General features: G+C 32.4%; 1 protein-coding gene across 6 annotated transcripts in view; it reads left to right on the top strand.

The window, feature by feature from the left end:
• CSMD3 (CUB and Sushi multiple domains 3) overlaps window positions 1-14447 on the top strand; it is a 1251170-nt gene that overhangs the window by 475930 nt on the left and 760793 nt on the right. For all 6 annotated transcript variants that reach the window (XM_017498748.2, XM_017498749.2, XM_037727955.1 and 3 more), the window contains one exon: window positions 2516-2603. In XM_017498748.2, the coding sequence (XP_017354237.1) occupies window positions 2516-2603 (88 nt within the window). The remainder of the gene's footprint in view (window positions 1-2515; window positions 2604-14447) is intronic.

The following is a 14447-nucleotide window of genomic DNA, read 5'->3' as shown; positions in this document are numbered from 1 at the left end:
TCCTGTAATCTGTGTTACATATCATAATACAAAAATGTAGGTAGGCTTCAGTCATGCTATCTCTTTTCCTCTTTCCCACCCCCCCCATTTAAAAAGTCATATTTTAATAAACATACACTACGATATTTTCAAAAGCCTTTTAAAGATTGGAAAGATGTTATTTTTCATTTTTTATGAAATGAGCATTTTCTATACTCAGTTCTTTGACAACCAATGTAAGGTGATATTGTCAATCAAACAACTAGGAAATATTTATTGAAAAGATATTAAATAGGTGTATTAAAATAATTATGTTTTTCCTCTATCTTAATCTCTACAGATAACTAAAGGTATATGAAACTATTAATTTATAATATATTAAGATAATATTAAATTAAATACAAAATTGTCCAAATGAATTACTCCAAGTGATTTAAAAAGATTAATCAGTATAACATGGAAAAAAATGAGTGATTATCTTTTGGAAGAAGTGGGACTTAAGCTAAGTCTTGAATATTAGATAGGATTTTGATAGCTAAGGGGGATGGAAAGAAAAATATGGAGACAAGGAGAATACACAAATGTGTGGAGTGAGTATGTTCAGAAAATTGCAGAACAGTGAACAGACAATGGGACTTGGATGATGGATGCATGCTTGTGACTAGTAAGAAATAAATTTGATACAGTAGAAACTCTAGAATAATTGGAGATTTGAGCAGTCATAAAAACTGTGTTTTAGAAATTCTAGTCTTCCTCTGATATTCAAGATGGATTGGAGGTGGATGAAAATGGAATCACAGAAGCATAAAGTGATTAGGTTGAATTTGAGTAGATAGATTAGATGACCATGGAAACTTTGGTGGATAACCAAATAGGCCATTGGAAGATTGGGAAAGGAACTTCAAGAAGATTAGAAGTTATTAGCAAATAGATCATTATGTCAAGGAATAAGGGAAATTCAAATATAGAGAGCTGTGAGTCAATGCCTTTGAATTTGTCCACTGTAGTGGAATCAGCCAAAGTAAGAGTGGCCAAAAAATCCAGAAAGGTAAATGGAAATTATTTATCAAGTTAGAGAATAAGAAAAACGCAAATATCCCATGATTTGAATAGTGAGATGTAACACAGTTGGCAAAAAGGATATCATTGGTAATACTAAGAAAATTACTTTTTAGAATGATGGAAACATGCAAAATCTTATGTTTAACTTAGGAAAAGAAAACTTTACCATAACCATAATTGTTGGGCAATCACCTGATAGCTATTTTCTTATCTGATGAATCAATTGGAATTTAATGACTATATTCAGCAGTCCAGTGGTTCTCAACTTTGACTTTATATTAGAATTACCTTGAGAGTTATTATTACTTTTTAAATGGCTCACACCTGTAATCCTAACACTTTGGAACCTTGGATGGCCAAGGCGAGAGGATGGCTTGATTCCAGGAGACCAAAGCTATAGTGAGCTATAATTGCGCTACTGTACTCCAGCATGGTTGACAAAGCAAGACCCTGTCTCTTTAAAATAAAAACAAAAAAAACTGATGCCAGAGTCCTACCCTAAATTTACTGCATTAGAATATCTAGAGGTAGAAGTTGTCACCTTTATTCTTTCAAGAAAGATCTACCTGTGTCTTCAGTTCACAGTGTAGGACAATAAGCATTGGACGGTTTGGATTTTTTTCTCTCTGGAATCTCTACTTAGGCACTATTTTTTCTTAAATTAAAAAAAAAAAAGACAGGTAAATTGATATAAAATAAAATCACAGAATTTATCCTCCAGTTCACATCACTCAGACATTTCAGTACTCTCTGATTGAATAATACAACTCTTACTTGGGGATTTAGTTATCCAGTGTGGTAACATTCACTGAAAAAATTAATACGTGTTTTACTTTTTGCTCTGAAGAAACTGCTGAAAATGTTTGCAAAAGCTGAATAAATCATATCCATGGAAATTTCTTGAGGGTAAAGCCATTATTTTGGTTTACACCATTATATAATAATTTAAAGACATACCTAGTAATCTGCACCATTATTGTACTTTAATGTTGGCAGACCAAAGTGCTTTATAATATACCAAATACAAGTGTTATAACTTGGAACTTTTTTCATACAGTTATATTTTTTATTACAACTTCAAAAACAACAATTATCCAAATAACACTGTTATAACTGGTGATTGACTTCTTTATTGCCAATGATTAGTGGAAACTCTGGATACTGATACCCTGAGAATGTGTTCCCAGAGATTGTCCAATTTAATGGTAGCTAAAAATAAAAGTAATAGATATTAGTACGTTAATATGCAGACTGGTACAGGTCATTGAATATGAACAGCAAATTTATTTTCTCAGTTCATAAAATGCTTTTGCCTTCTGTATTGGTTTATAAAATTATATTTTAACAAATACTTAAATTGTAGTGATTATAATGACAATATACAAGAATGCATTTTATTTATATTTAAAAATTGATATCAATTTTCTAATCACATATATTTTGTTTCTTTCTCTTTTTTTCTCTACTGTTACAGTAAATGAAGGAGGTATTAAAACAGCTTCCAACTTATGTCCAGATCCAGGAGAACCAGAAAATGGGAAGAGAATTGGATCAGATTTTAGGTAATGTTTTAAAATATTTACTTCATTATTTATCTTGTCAATATTTATTTTAATTTAAATGTTTAAAATAGCTAATAACGGCAGGGTGCAGTGGCTCACACCTGTAATCCCAGCACTTTTTGAGGCTGAGGTGGGAAGATCACCTGAGGTTGGGAGTTTGAGACCAACCTGACCAACGTGGAGAAACCCCATCTCTATTAAAAATACAAAATTAGCCAGGCATAGTGGTGCATGCCTGTAATCCCAGCTACTCAGGAGTCTGAGACAGGAGAATTGCATGAACCCAGGAGGTGGAGGTTGCGATGAGCCGAGATCGCTCCATTGCACTCCAGCCTGGGTAACAAGAGCAAAATTCTGTCTCAAAAAAAAAAAAAAAAGCTAATAATATAAAGATGATGGTGTGGTGGCATCAAACTACATTCTATCAACATTTACCATATATAATGGTGAGTTTCAAATGAGGTAATGCCTGTAAAACATCCTAGCAAATATTCTATAAACATTTGTATTTTCTAATTACAACTTGAGTAGAAGTTTTATCTCCATCATAAATTAGTATTAATTTTATTAATTTTAAATTAAGTTTACCAACAAGCTAGAGAATTTATGTAGTAACTAGAGAATTTATGCAGTATACTGTGACCATTAATTTACATAACTGTCAAATAATGCTTTTTAATAAGCTTGAATTTTTCTTAGTCCTCTATAATATTTTACAAATGAAAGATTGCTAAATGCCTATCAAAGTATTAACCAATAATCTTGTGAAAACTCACAAATACCTATTTTTATGGAGTATCCATGGTAAATTTCACTTTTCAATTTTTGATGATAATGTTTATAGTTACAGATACCACATATTTTTCATTTTTACTTATTTATATTATGCATATAAAGCACAAATGATATTTTAAAGAATATCCCTATGAAGAAAAAAATAGTTCTTAGAAAATAGACCTATAAAAAATTTCCCACATGAATCTTTCAGAATGACTTAAAGTTAAATTTTGCCATACTTGAAGTGGAAAACAATACCATTTCCATACAAACACAATTGTAATTTTCTAAAATATTTACAGAACTTTAACCACTCTCAAAACTTAATACAGATAATAATATTTGAAGAAACACACCAAAGAGAAATTCAAAATATTTGGGAACTGGTCAGACTTTGATCTATTAAACCAGTTTTTTTAAATTAACTAAATCTTTCAGCCTTAATGACTAACAATTATATTTTATAGACTACAAAGTGATAAGCAATTAAGTAATCCTTTTTCCAATTATTTTTTATAATATTATATAAGCACTTATTATCTTATCCCTGTTTTAAATGAGAAAACTGAAGTTTGTTTACCTATCTAATAATCTCATAGAAGTGGGATTTGAACTATTGACTTCCAGACTCCAAAACCTGACTTTTAATCACTATATTATATTATGCTTTAAGTCAAACAAATTTCATTCAGATTATCTCCCTGACATAAATTATCTTGTTTTCTGCAAGAGTTAGTTTCCTCAGTTCTAAAATTGAGAATAATAATGTATATCTTATTGGATTGAAGAGAAGATCACATGAAATAAATTATACCTCATAGTAATCATAGAGCTTTGACAAAATAAATGCTCTATTAATACATCCTGCTGTTACAAAATAATATGTAGAATACTACTGATGACATTAGTATTTACTTGGTCCAATTATTTGCAAATTAGATTAATGATATATTAGAAATCAACTTAGAAACAAATAATATAATGTGATAGTAATATTGTGAGCTAAACTACCTTCAAGTGTAGTAGATTTCAAGCCATACAGATGTAATCACAAATTTAGAAAAGTACTCAGAAAAAAAAAGGAAAATAACAAGATTCTATGACAGAGAATAAAGATGTCTCTGGGTGGGAACTCACATAATTTAAGAAGGTCCTACTCCCATAGATACTGGAAAAATATATGTTTTCCACCTGCAGGGAAGGAATAGCCTTACACAAAGAAAGTGCTTGATGACCTGTTACCGAGAACACAGTTCAGTGAAACTCAATTATAGAGCATAAATAGGAGAAAAGCATAGATTGAAGTAGAGGAAATAAGGAGAAATCAAATATTTGTTGCAGAGAAAGTAAATCGACAGACATTCAGCCTAATATGGACTGAAGATATGTTTTGTTTTAAATACATAGTGTTTTTTTTTAATGGAGGCAACAATTAAAACTCAGAAAATTATACACAAAAACAGACACACACACACACACACACATATACACACACACACACACACACACACACACACTTCTATATCCTTTTATTATATTTGGCAACTTAAACCTACATACTTTTAGGGTAACAACTGCTGAGAACCAGTTAACAACTTCTGTCTCTAGGCTGAGAGGATCTTTCTGGCTCAACATATTTACCCATAGGCTACTGTACTTATTTAGCTTACCTCCCAGTGATGGGAAGTTATAAAGTATTGTAAGTGACCTGATCCAAAATGTTTAAATATATATATATATATATATATATATATAGTACTTTAAGTTCTGGGGTACATTGCAGATCATGCAAGATTGTTGCATAGGTACACAAGTGGCTATGTGGTTTGCTGCTTCCATTCCCCCGTCACCTATATCTGGCATTTCTTCCCATGTTGTCACTCTGCAACCTTCCCACCTGACTGCTGTCCTCTCCTTGGCCCCCCAAAAGACCCCATTGTGTGATTCTTCCCTCCCTGTGTCCATGTGTTCTCATTGTTCAACACCTGCCAATGAGTGAGAACATGCCATGTTTGATTTTCTGTTGTCAGTTTGCTGAGAATGATGGTTTCCAGATTCGTCCATGTCTCTTCAAAGGACACAAATGCATCGTTTTTTATGGCTGCATAGCATTCCATGGTGTATATGTGTCACATTTTCCTTGTCCAATCTATCTTCAGTGGGCATTTGGGCTGGTTCCAGGTCTTTGCTGTTGTAAAAAGTGCCGCAATGAACATATGTCTGCATGTGTCTTTACAATAGAACAATTTATAATCCTTTGGGTATATACCTAGTAATGGGATTGCTGGCACAAATGGAATTTCTGTTTCTAGATTCATGGGGAATCGCCATACTGTCTTCCACAATGGCTGAACTAATTTACACTCCCACCAACAATGTAAAAGCATTCCTATTTCTCCGCATCCTCTCCAGCATCTGTTGCCTCCAGATATTTTAACTGATCACCATTCTAGCTGGCATGAGATGGTATCTCAATGTGGTTTTGATTTGCATTTCTCTAATGACCAGTGATGATGAGTATTTTTTCATATATTTGTTGGCCTCATATATGTCTTCTTTTGAAAAGTGTCTCTTCATATCTTTTGCCTACTTTTGAATGTGTTTGTTTGGTTTTGTCTTGTAAATCTGTTTTAGTTTTTTGTAGATTCTCGATATTAGCCCTTTGTCAGATTAGCAGATTGCAAAACTTATTTCCCATTCTGTTGGTTGCCAATTCACTCTAATGATTGTTTCTTTTGCTGTACAGAAGCTCTGGAGTTTAATTAGATCCCATTTGTCTATTTTGGCTTTTGTTACCAATGCTTGTGGTATTTTAGTCATGAAGTCCTTGCCTATGCCTATGTCTTGAATGGTTTTGCCTAGGTTTTCTTCTAGCGTTTTTATGGTGTTATGTTTTATGTCTAAGTCTTTAATCCATCTGGAGTTAATTTTAGTGTAAGGTGTCAGGAAGGGGTCCAGTTTCTGCTTTCTGTACATGGCTAGCCAGTTTTCCCAACACCATTTATTAAATAGGGAATCCTTTAACCATTGCTTGTTAGGTTATGTTTTCTATTTTAGGTAAGATATTGAAGAAAACCTAACTTTTAGTAAGGATACTTCAGTAGTCTGGGTGAAAGACAGTATAGATTTGGACTATGGTGTTGGCAGGGAATGAGACAGATTCAAGGTGTCTTTTGAAGATAAAAGCTTTAATATCCAACGAAAGGTTGATGTGGAGAGTAAGAAAAATGAATTAGGAGGAGGCTTAATTTTCAGGGTTTGAACAACATGCGGATGAAGTAAATTATAATGTTTAATTAAAGTGTGAACATGCAGAGATTTCTGGAGGAAAAATTGACAGTTCAGTTTTGAAGTTGTATATTTTAGATGATTTAGAGATTTCTAGACAGATATGTTAAGTGATTAGTTGAACATAACTGAAGAGCAGAGATATCAGGCAAGCATAGGCATATACATATTATAAAAATGTTAAAGAAACATTATTTTCTTTACAAAATTATGTAGAGATTACATCACTTAAAAGATGTAGAAAGACAGGCGAACTTGTGATGTTATCTCAAATATCTATTTGACGAACTGATAAAATACAAAGAGCTACCAAATCCTGCTCATGAGGGACCAGAGAAATAGAATATCTAAAAAGGTAACTGAAGCAAAATAAGAAGTCTTTTAAAGGGCAAGCAGGGAATATTTAAAAACTGAGCATGGAGCATAGAGGACTGTCTTTTGAATTTGACAACATGAAGGCTGTTGACAAGAGTGATTTCAGTGAAATGACAGAGGTTGAAAACCTACTTAAATATGCTGAAGAGTGAATAAAGACAGTTCAAATAATTTACAGCTTGTGGACATGACATTATATAAACCAGGGAAATAATGGAGCAGTTGTACAGTCACTAGGAAATCAAGAGAGACTTTCTTCTTGGAGATTCAAGAGATCAAAGCATGTTTATTGGTTGATACAAATAATTCTATAGAGAGAAGTATATTGGTGGTATTGGAAAGAGAGGGCAAAAGTAAAGAAACATAATTTTGTAGGAGAAAATAAATAGGATTCTAAGGACAGGTAGCGGGGAATTATTTTCACTCTAACAGAACAGAAGATAGAGAAGTGGAGAAGAGATGCTGCTAGGCTTACAATATTTTGTGGTGGGAAGGTGAGAAAGCTCATGTTTAATATTTTTACTTTAGTAATCCTGCATCTAGCAAGGGAATCAAATGAAAATGTGTGTATAAGGAGATGCGAATGGATGGGAGAGAAAGTTTAAGACTGAGAGAAAAATGAAAAAAAGTATTTTAACAAGAGTGGGAGAGCAAGCTTGATATAGAAATGTTGCCTCACTAGGTAACTTAGTGGACCCTTTTGAGATTGATGATAATGAATCTGCTTGGCTATATAATTTCTACCCAGCATTGCTGAGCTTCCTAGGTACAAACTTAAAAAGGATTGTGCAAAAGTATGATAAAGCTCAGTGCATTTGGCAACTTGCTAGTAATTCTTTCAGGCATGCAGATTAGAAACATGGATCTGGAGCAGAGAAATCTTCAAGTAGATGTATAAATTGGGGCTCTCTTAGAGGGAGAGTGGATTAGATTGTCTTTCAAGGTCAGTTTCAGCTATAAATATATCACTGCTTCAGAAGCAGAAGTTGAATTATTTGCAGACATCTGTTTCAAAGGGTTGGAAAAAGAGCTTTGTATGTATTTTAAAATATAATATGAAAATTATTCTCATATAAGATATGGAAATCACCCCAAATATTAAGAAATGGAAAGCTGGTAAGAGAAAAAAGATCATAGACAAAAGATAAATCAATTTGTTGTGAAGTAACATAGTTTTAGTCAGGGCTTAAACTAATAGTTATATCTATTCGTGGGCCCTTATCATCTCAAAAGAACCTTAGATTGCATTACTTAGTGAATTACTGCCTCCATCTATGGAAGTATGACTGGTTTTTGGATAGAATTACTAGTCTCTGCCTGTGAAAAATCAAAAGAACTCATAGCGCGTCCTCCTTGTGCCCCTATCCAAGTGAAATGTCAGTTCTTTTATAAAACACCAAAAGTACAATCAATAAGAAAATTGGTGTCATACTTCATTAAAATTAAAATATCTGCTCTATGAAAAGCACTGTGAAGACAAAGAAAGAACATGCCACAGATTGGAATAAAATACTTTCAAATTACATATCTAATAAAAATATATTCTATACATAAAATATAGAAAAGTTGCTTGCAACTTAACAATAAGAAAACAAACAATTCAGTTACACAGTAGGCAAAACACCTGACCGACTTCCCACCAAAGAAGAGATATAAGATGGCAAATAGGCATATAAACAAAGCTCATTATCACATGTAATTAGGAAATTTCAAATTAATATAACAACCAGATATTGTTACATAATAATTAAAATAATGTCTAAAGCTCTGACAACACAAAATGCTGCAGAGAAAGTTAAACTACAGCAACACTCATGTATTGCTGGTGGGAGTGCAAAATTATAAAGTTGCTTTGGAAGACATTCTGACAGTTTTTTATTTTATTTTATTTTTTCCTTTTAAACTTTTACCTTCAGGGGTATATGCACAGGTTGTTATTTAGGTAAATTGTATGTCACAGGGATTTAAAATATTTACAGATTATTTTTTGTTACCCAGGTAATACGTATAATGCCCAATAAGAAGATTTTTGATCCTTATACTCCTCTCACCCTCCATCCTCAAGTAGGCCTCAGTGTCTATTGTTTCCTTCTTTGTGTTCATGGGTACTCGTGTTTAGTTCCCACTTGTAAGTGAGAAAACGATATTTGGTTTTCTATTCCTGTGTTAGTTTTCTTAATATCATTGCCTCCAGCTTCATCCATATTGCTGCAAAGGACATGAACTCATGCTTTTTTATGGGAGCATAGTATTTCATGGTGTATATGTACCATATTTTCTTTATCCAGTCTACCACTAATGAGCATTTTTGTTGATTCCATGTCTTTGCTATTGTGAATAGTGCTGCAACGAATATATGTGTGCATGTGTCTTTATGGTAGAACAATTTATATTACTTTGGTATATACACAATAATGGTATTGCTGGGTTGAATGGTAGTTCTAGGTTCTTTGAGAAATTGCAAAACTGCTTTCCACAGTGGCTGAACTAATTTACATTAGCTGTTGAGAGTTGTTTCTTTTTTAGAAAAAAACTCTAAGCCATTGAGAGTTGTTTTTAAAAAAAAAAAAAAAAAAAAAACTAAGCATGGGTTTACCAACAACAATGATGCTACTTCATAAAGTTTCAGCTATAAGACATTCTGGAGAAGACAAAATTACACTGACAGTAAAAAAGTTCAGTGGTTGTCAGGAGTTCACAGGGAGGAAGGGAGGGATGAATAGATGGTGCACAGGGGACATATATGTTAGGGCAGTGAATCTATTCTGCCTGATACTGTAATGGTGAATACATGACATCATGTACTTGTCAAAACTCACAGACCACAAATAGTAAATCCTAATATAAACTATGAACTTTAATTAATAAAATATTTTAATATTGATTCATTCATTTAAAAAATGTACCACACTAATACAAGAAATTAATAATGGGAGAAACTCTATTATGTTGGGGAGAGGGAGGTGGTGTCTGAGAACCCTCTTGTATGCTCTGTTGTTGTTGTTTTTTTTTTATAAACCTTAAAATTCTCTAAAAAATAAAGTCCATTAAAATTAAAAGTAAAGATATACAAGTGATTTTATCTTATATTTTGAATTAAGTGCTATATATGCACATATACACGTTATTTTAATAATATATTACAAAATTTTTGCCTTAGAATGTCTGTTACAACCTCAGACATTTACTGTTTCATCATTTTCCTAGCATTGCAATAATCTCTTTGAATGAAAGTTTTAGAGAGAAAGAGATATTTCAATTATTAAAAGACATAGAAGAGATAAAAACAGTTCTCTCATCTCCATTTCCACGGATATTATATTAGTTAAGCATTTATTTACACACTTTTAGAATGATGTCACTATCACAAGCTGCCAGTTTTTCTCCTTCTCATCCACAGCTTCCATCTGTAACATCTACAATAATGTGTCTTTCCAGCTTCAACACTAGCAGAGCTTTCCTGTTGCCCACTTATCCAAAAAATACTCAGTGTTGGCATTCAAAATGCTTCAAAATATCCCCAAACTTCCTTTCATATTTTGTGTGGTGACAAATTGTGCTACACAGTTGTCTTCAAATGTATCTGCTTTTCTGTGACTACTTAGTTCTGTTGTTTTTTACTTCCTAGAATGTTATATCTTTGCATTTTTGACTGTGTTATCTTACACATTCTTCAAGTGCTCAGAATCCTCTTTTAAAAACCTTTTTTTAATATTTCCGATCAGTTACTATCTGGTTCTTAACTTCTTAACATCATATTTTTCTTCGTGATAGTACTAGAATTTTTCTTTTAGAAATTTTTCTAAGTGTAGGATCTTTGTAATCAGATATGAGTATTCATGTTTCTATATGGCTGCAAAGGGAGTTCAATAAATGTAGTGAACTGAATTGATTAAAACAGCAAAACTGCAGTTCAGCATTTTTTATTAATTTTCTGATCACATGACTTTGTAGCAAGACCTCAAATTCATTGTACTAGTAAATGGCTTATAGGTAACAGTTGACGAAACAGAAACAATCTTGTTTGCACATAATATTTTTATAATCACCGAGAAAATCTATGGGAAAATCTTTGGAGAGATAAGATATCTTACTTGTTATATGGTGGTTACCATTTGTGTTCTACTCTCCAAGGTGATAGTCTCAGCAGCTGTGTTTTGAAATCTTAAAAGCTTTGTTTCTAATTTGAAATACCTATAGAATATAACAAGCTTTTAAAGGGAGAAATGCTGCAAAGGAAATAAAAAGCAGGCAGCATTTTCTATGCTGAAAAATAAATTAAAAATTTAAATGCCCTTAAAATTGTAACCAACTTTTTGGGAAAGCTCAGATTGTGGGATCCTTATATTTCATAGACTTCTCTTCTGCAGGAAAGGCCTTAATTTATGCCTTTTCTAACTGAATCAAAATATATAGAGGAAAATTGAGAGTTTTGAAGATTTTAAAAGAGATATTGAAATCTCTTATGTCCCACTAGACATGAACATAAATTTGTGCTTCTCTCAAAAGTAAAGAACAATATGGGCTCCAAATTTTGGATTTTTATCTGGATTCTTAAAATTCTGGTATATCTCATCTGTGAAACAGCAGGGAATGTATCTGGTACTATAAAATGCTACTGTGTAATGTATATTCAAGAAAAGTTGATTATCATAATGTAAATCAACCATACTTTTGAATATAAAGTCATTTTCACTCATTCTTCTAACATGAACTTTCTAAATATACTAGTTTATTAATTTATAAATCTTATTTTTGGTAATTACAAAGAGCCCATTAACATATAGAGGCTTCCAAAGGTGTTCTGTCTCTTTCCACTTCACAAGTAATCCTTCCTAAAGAATAGCCTACATCTGTGGCAGTTCTTTCCTTACCATACTGCTATAAGCATTTGTAATTATTATAACCTTTCTTGCATTTAATGACTGAGAAATAGCTTGGTTTCTTTGAGTGTAGCCATTGACTACCCATACTCTTTTGTTGAATCTACTTTCTCTTTTCACTTCCAAAACATAAAAATTTTTCAGAGTTACAGCTTCAAAACTACTTCCTCTATATTATTTACTTCAGGAATCCCATCTCCTCTAAAGGGTTCGTAATCATGACTTTCCATGTTTCCCTCAGGTCTTTATCATTTTAATTCTTCTGAGGGTTGAATACTTATTTTCAACTTTTTAGAAAAAATGAATTAATCTTTTAAACAAAACTAGTACATCATTACATGTGAAAAATCATGAAATTTGGAATCAGATGAACTTGATTTTAAGTCCTATTGTTCTTTTTACTTGACTTGGAGAAGTTATTTATTCTACATAAAGTTATCTTTTATTTTCAATAAAAATGGAAAGGTTAACACCAAACCAAACTGCCACAGTAAAGGACTAGATTATCTAACATTCATAAACTTGCCTAGCAAAGTACTCAGAACAAAGAGAGACTAATAAACGCTAGCTTACCTGTCTTTCCCTTTTCTTTCTTATTTTCCTATGGTTTTGCCAATGAATGATTTAAGCCTTCATTATTTTCAAACATCCGGCAACCCACTGAGCCACTTCTATCTCATTCAACAGTAATCTTCTTTCCCTCTCTTTGACTTTACTCACTTAAAACTTCTCAACTGCACAAAAACAATAATCTTCTTTTTTATTGCATGAAGTATTACACTTGACTTTCAGGAAAAGAGTCCTCATTTTTAAATATTGCAATAATACCCTTTAATAAAAAACTTGTGTTTCCCCAGATCTATTGAATTAAGAAGTAATATAGTATCATTTATACACATACATATATCATGTTTTAACTCAAAAGCAATTTCACACCATTATTTTATTTTTTATATATTAAAACAATGTAGATTTCAATATTTCTGTTTTACTAAGGAGTAAAATTACATACCAGAACTTCCTGTACTTAGCAGTAATAAAGACAGGCCTTGTATCCAGGGCATATGGCTTGCAATTTGTTCCTCTTTCACCCTTGCTTATATGTTTGCATTCTAGCATTTAAGTTCTTCCTCAATGTTGTGGAAACCTAATTTTCTGATGTTATCTTTCCATTTTGTCATATTACATTATAAAATACCACACATGTCTCCTACCGAAAAATGTGTCATTTCAGTTGTGTGGTATTTTTAAAAATTAATGTAAAATCAATGTCAAAGTAAAAATTATCATTTCCTCTAACTTGATATTTGCTTAAGGCAAGTTGTCCTTCCAAATGCCTCCAACCTTAATCAGCTCTATAATATTGCTGATGCTACTCTTGCTTTTTAAAATATTATTCTGCTAATCTTTACTTATAAGAAACCTATATATTCTTCAAATGAATTTCCTTCATCTTCCTTGGTTTGCTATAACAGTTCTCTTGACTGTGTTAAAATAAAAAATAAAAATATAGAATGAATATCTAAATGTAACTTTTTTTTGAGAAGAAAGAATCACAATTTAGGGTATACAATCAGACCAGGTGGTCTTTGATATGTTGGAAGAATAAAGAGAAACTTGCAGGTTTCATTAAAGGAAAAATGTTACATAATGTTCTTTGAGAAAGTTCACTGATACTAGTAAAGTTTTGGGGAGCTGGCAAGCTCCCATTGGTAAGTGATGGTGGTTGGCAAAATTAGTCTTAATGTTGCACCACCTTATTTCAGCAGTTATAGATAAAACTGGTCTCAGGTTACAGCAGGCAGTTTCAGCAGCCTGATTTGCAGAGAATTACACTTCTAGAGCATTGCTACATATTCTGAGTGCTTTTCCCCCCTGACTTCTTGACTGTTTTTGTTGGGTATGGCAAGAATGATCCAATTCATATGATCAACTTTCACAACTCATTTCCCTTGAATAAAATTCACTGTGTGATTCTCTTATCATTGTGCTCAGTATTTATTCACTTTTGAATGAAGATACTGTCTTTTTAAATCATCAATCTCCAAAAAAAAAATGTTTAGATGCTTAAGAATGGCTTGCTGCATTGAATTTGAGTAAATTTGCACTGTCGCCTTCTTCTTGTGTTATACAAACAATACAGACAGTAATAGTAAAATAAGTTTTGCGATTTACTCAGGGTGACTGGCAAATATGAGGGAAATATTAGGGAAAGTTAGAAGACTATAGTCTCAAACCTTTTGGAAGGCTGAAAGGTTTTGATAGAACAGGCTGAAAGCAGCCAGTTCATTATGTTAGAATTTTAAGTAATAGAGTAAAAGATAGGGACAATAAAGCTTCTCCAGTTAAGCCTGTTTACCCCACATTCCTTTGTCTCTACTCTAATTTTTCTGCTTATGTAACGTTTGTGCTGGATGGTCCTCTTATGGGAAGGTCAAACAGGAATTACCTGTTAATGGTGTTTACTCTGGGCCCCAGAACCTAAAGCTTTTATCATTCATAAAACCACCCCTTTAACCAT

Source organism: Cebus imitator, unplaced genomic scaffold (genome assembly GCF_001604975.1).
Source record: "Cebus imitator isolate Cc_AM_T3 unplaced genomic scaffold, Cebus_imitator-1.0 Scaffold250, whole genome shotgun sequence".
NCBI lineage: Eukaryota > Metazoa > Chordata > Mammalia > Primates > Cebidae > Cebus > Cebus imitator.
This window is presented reverse-complemented; position numbering and strand designations above follow the sequence as displayed.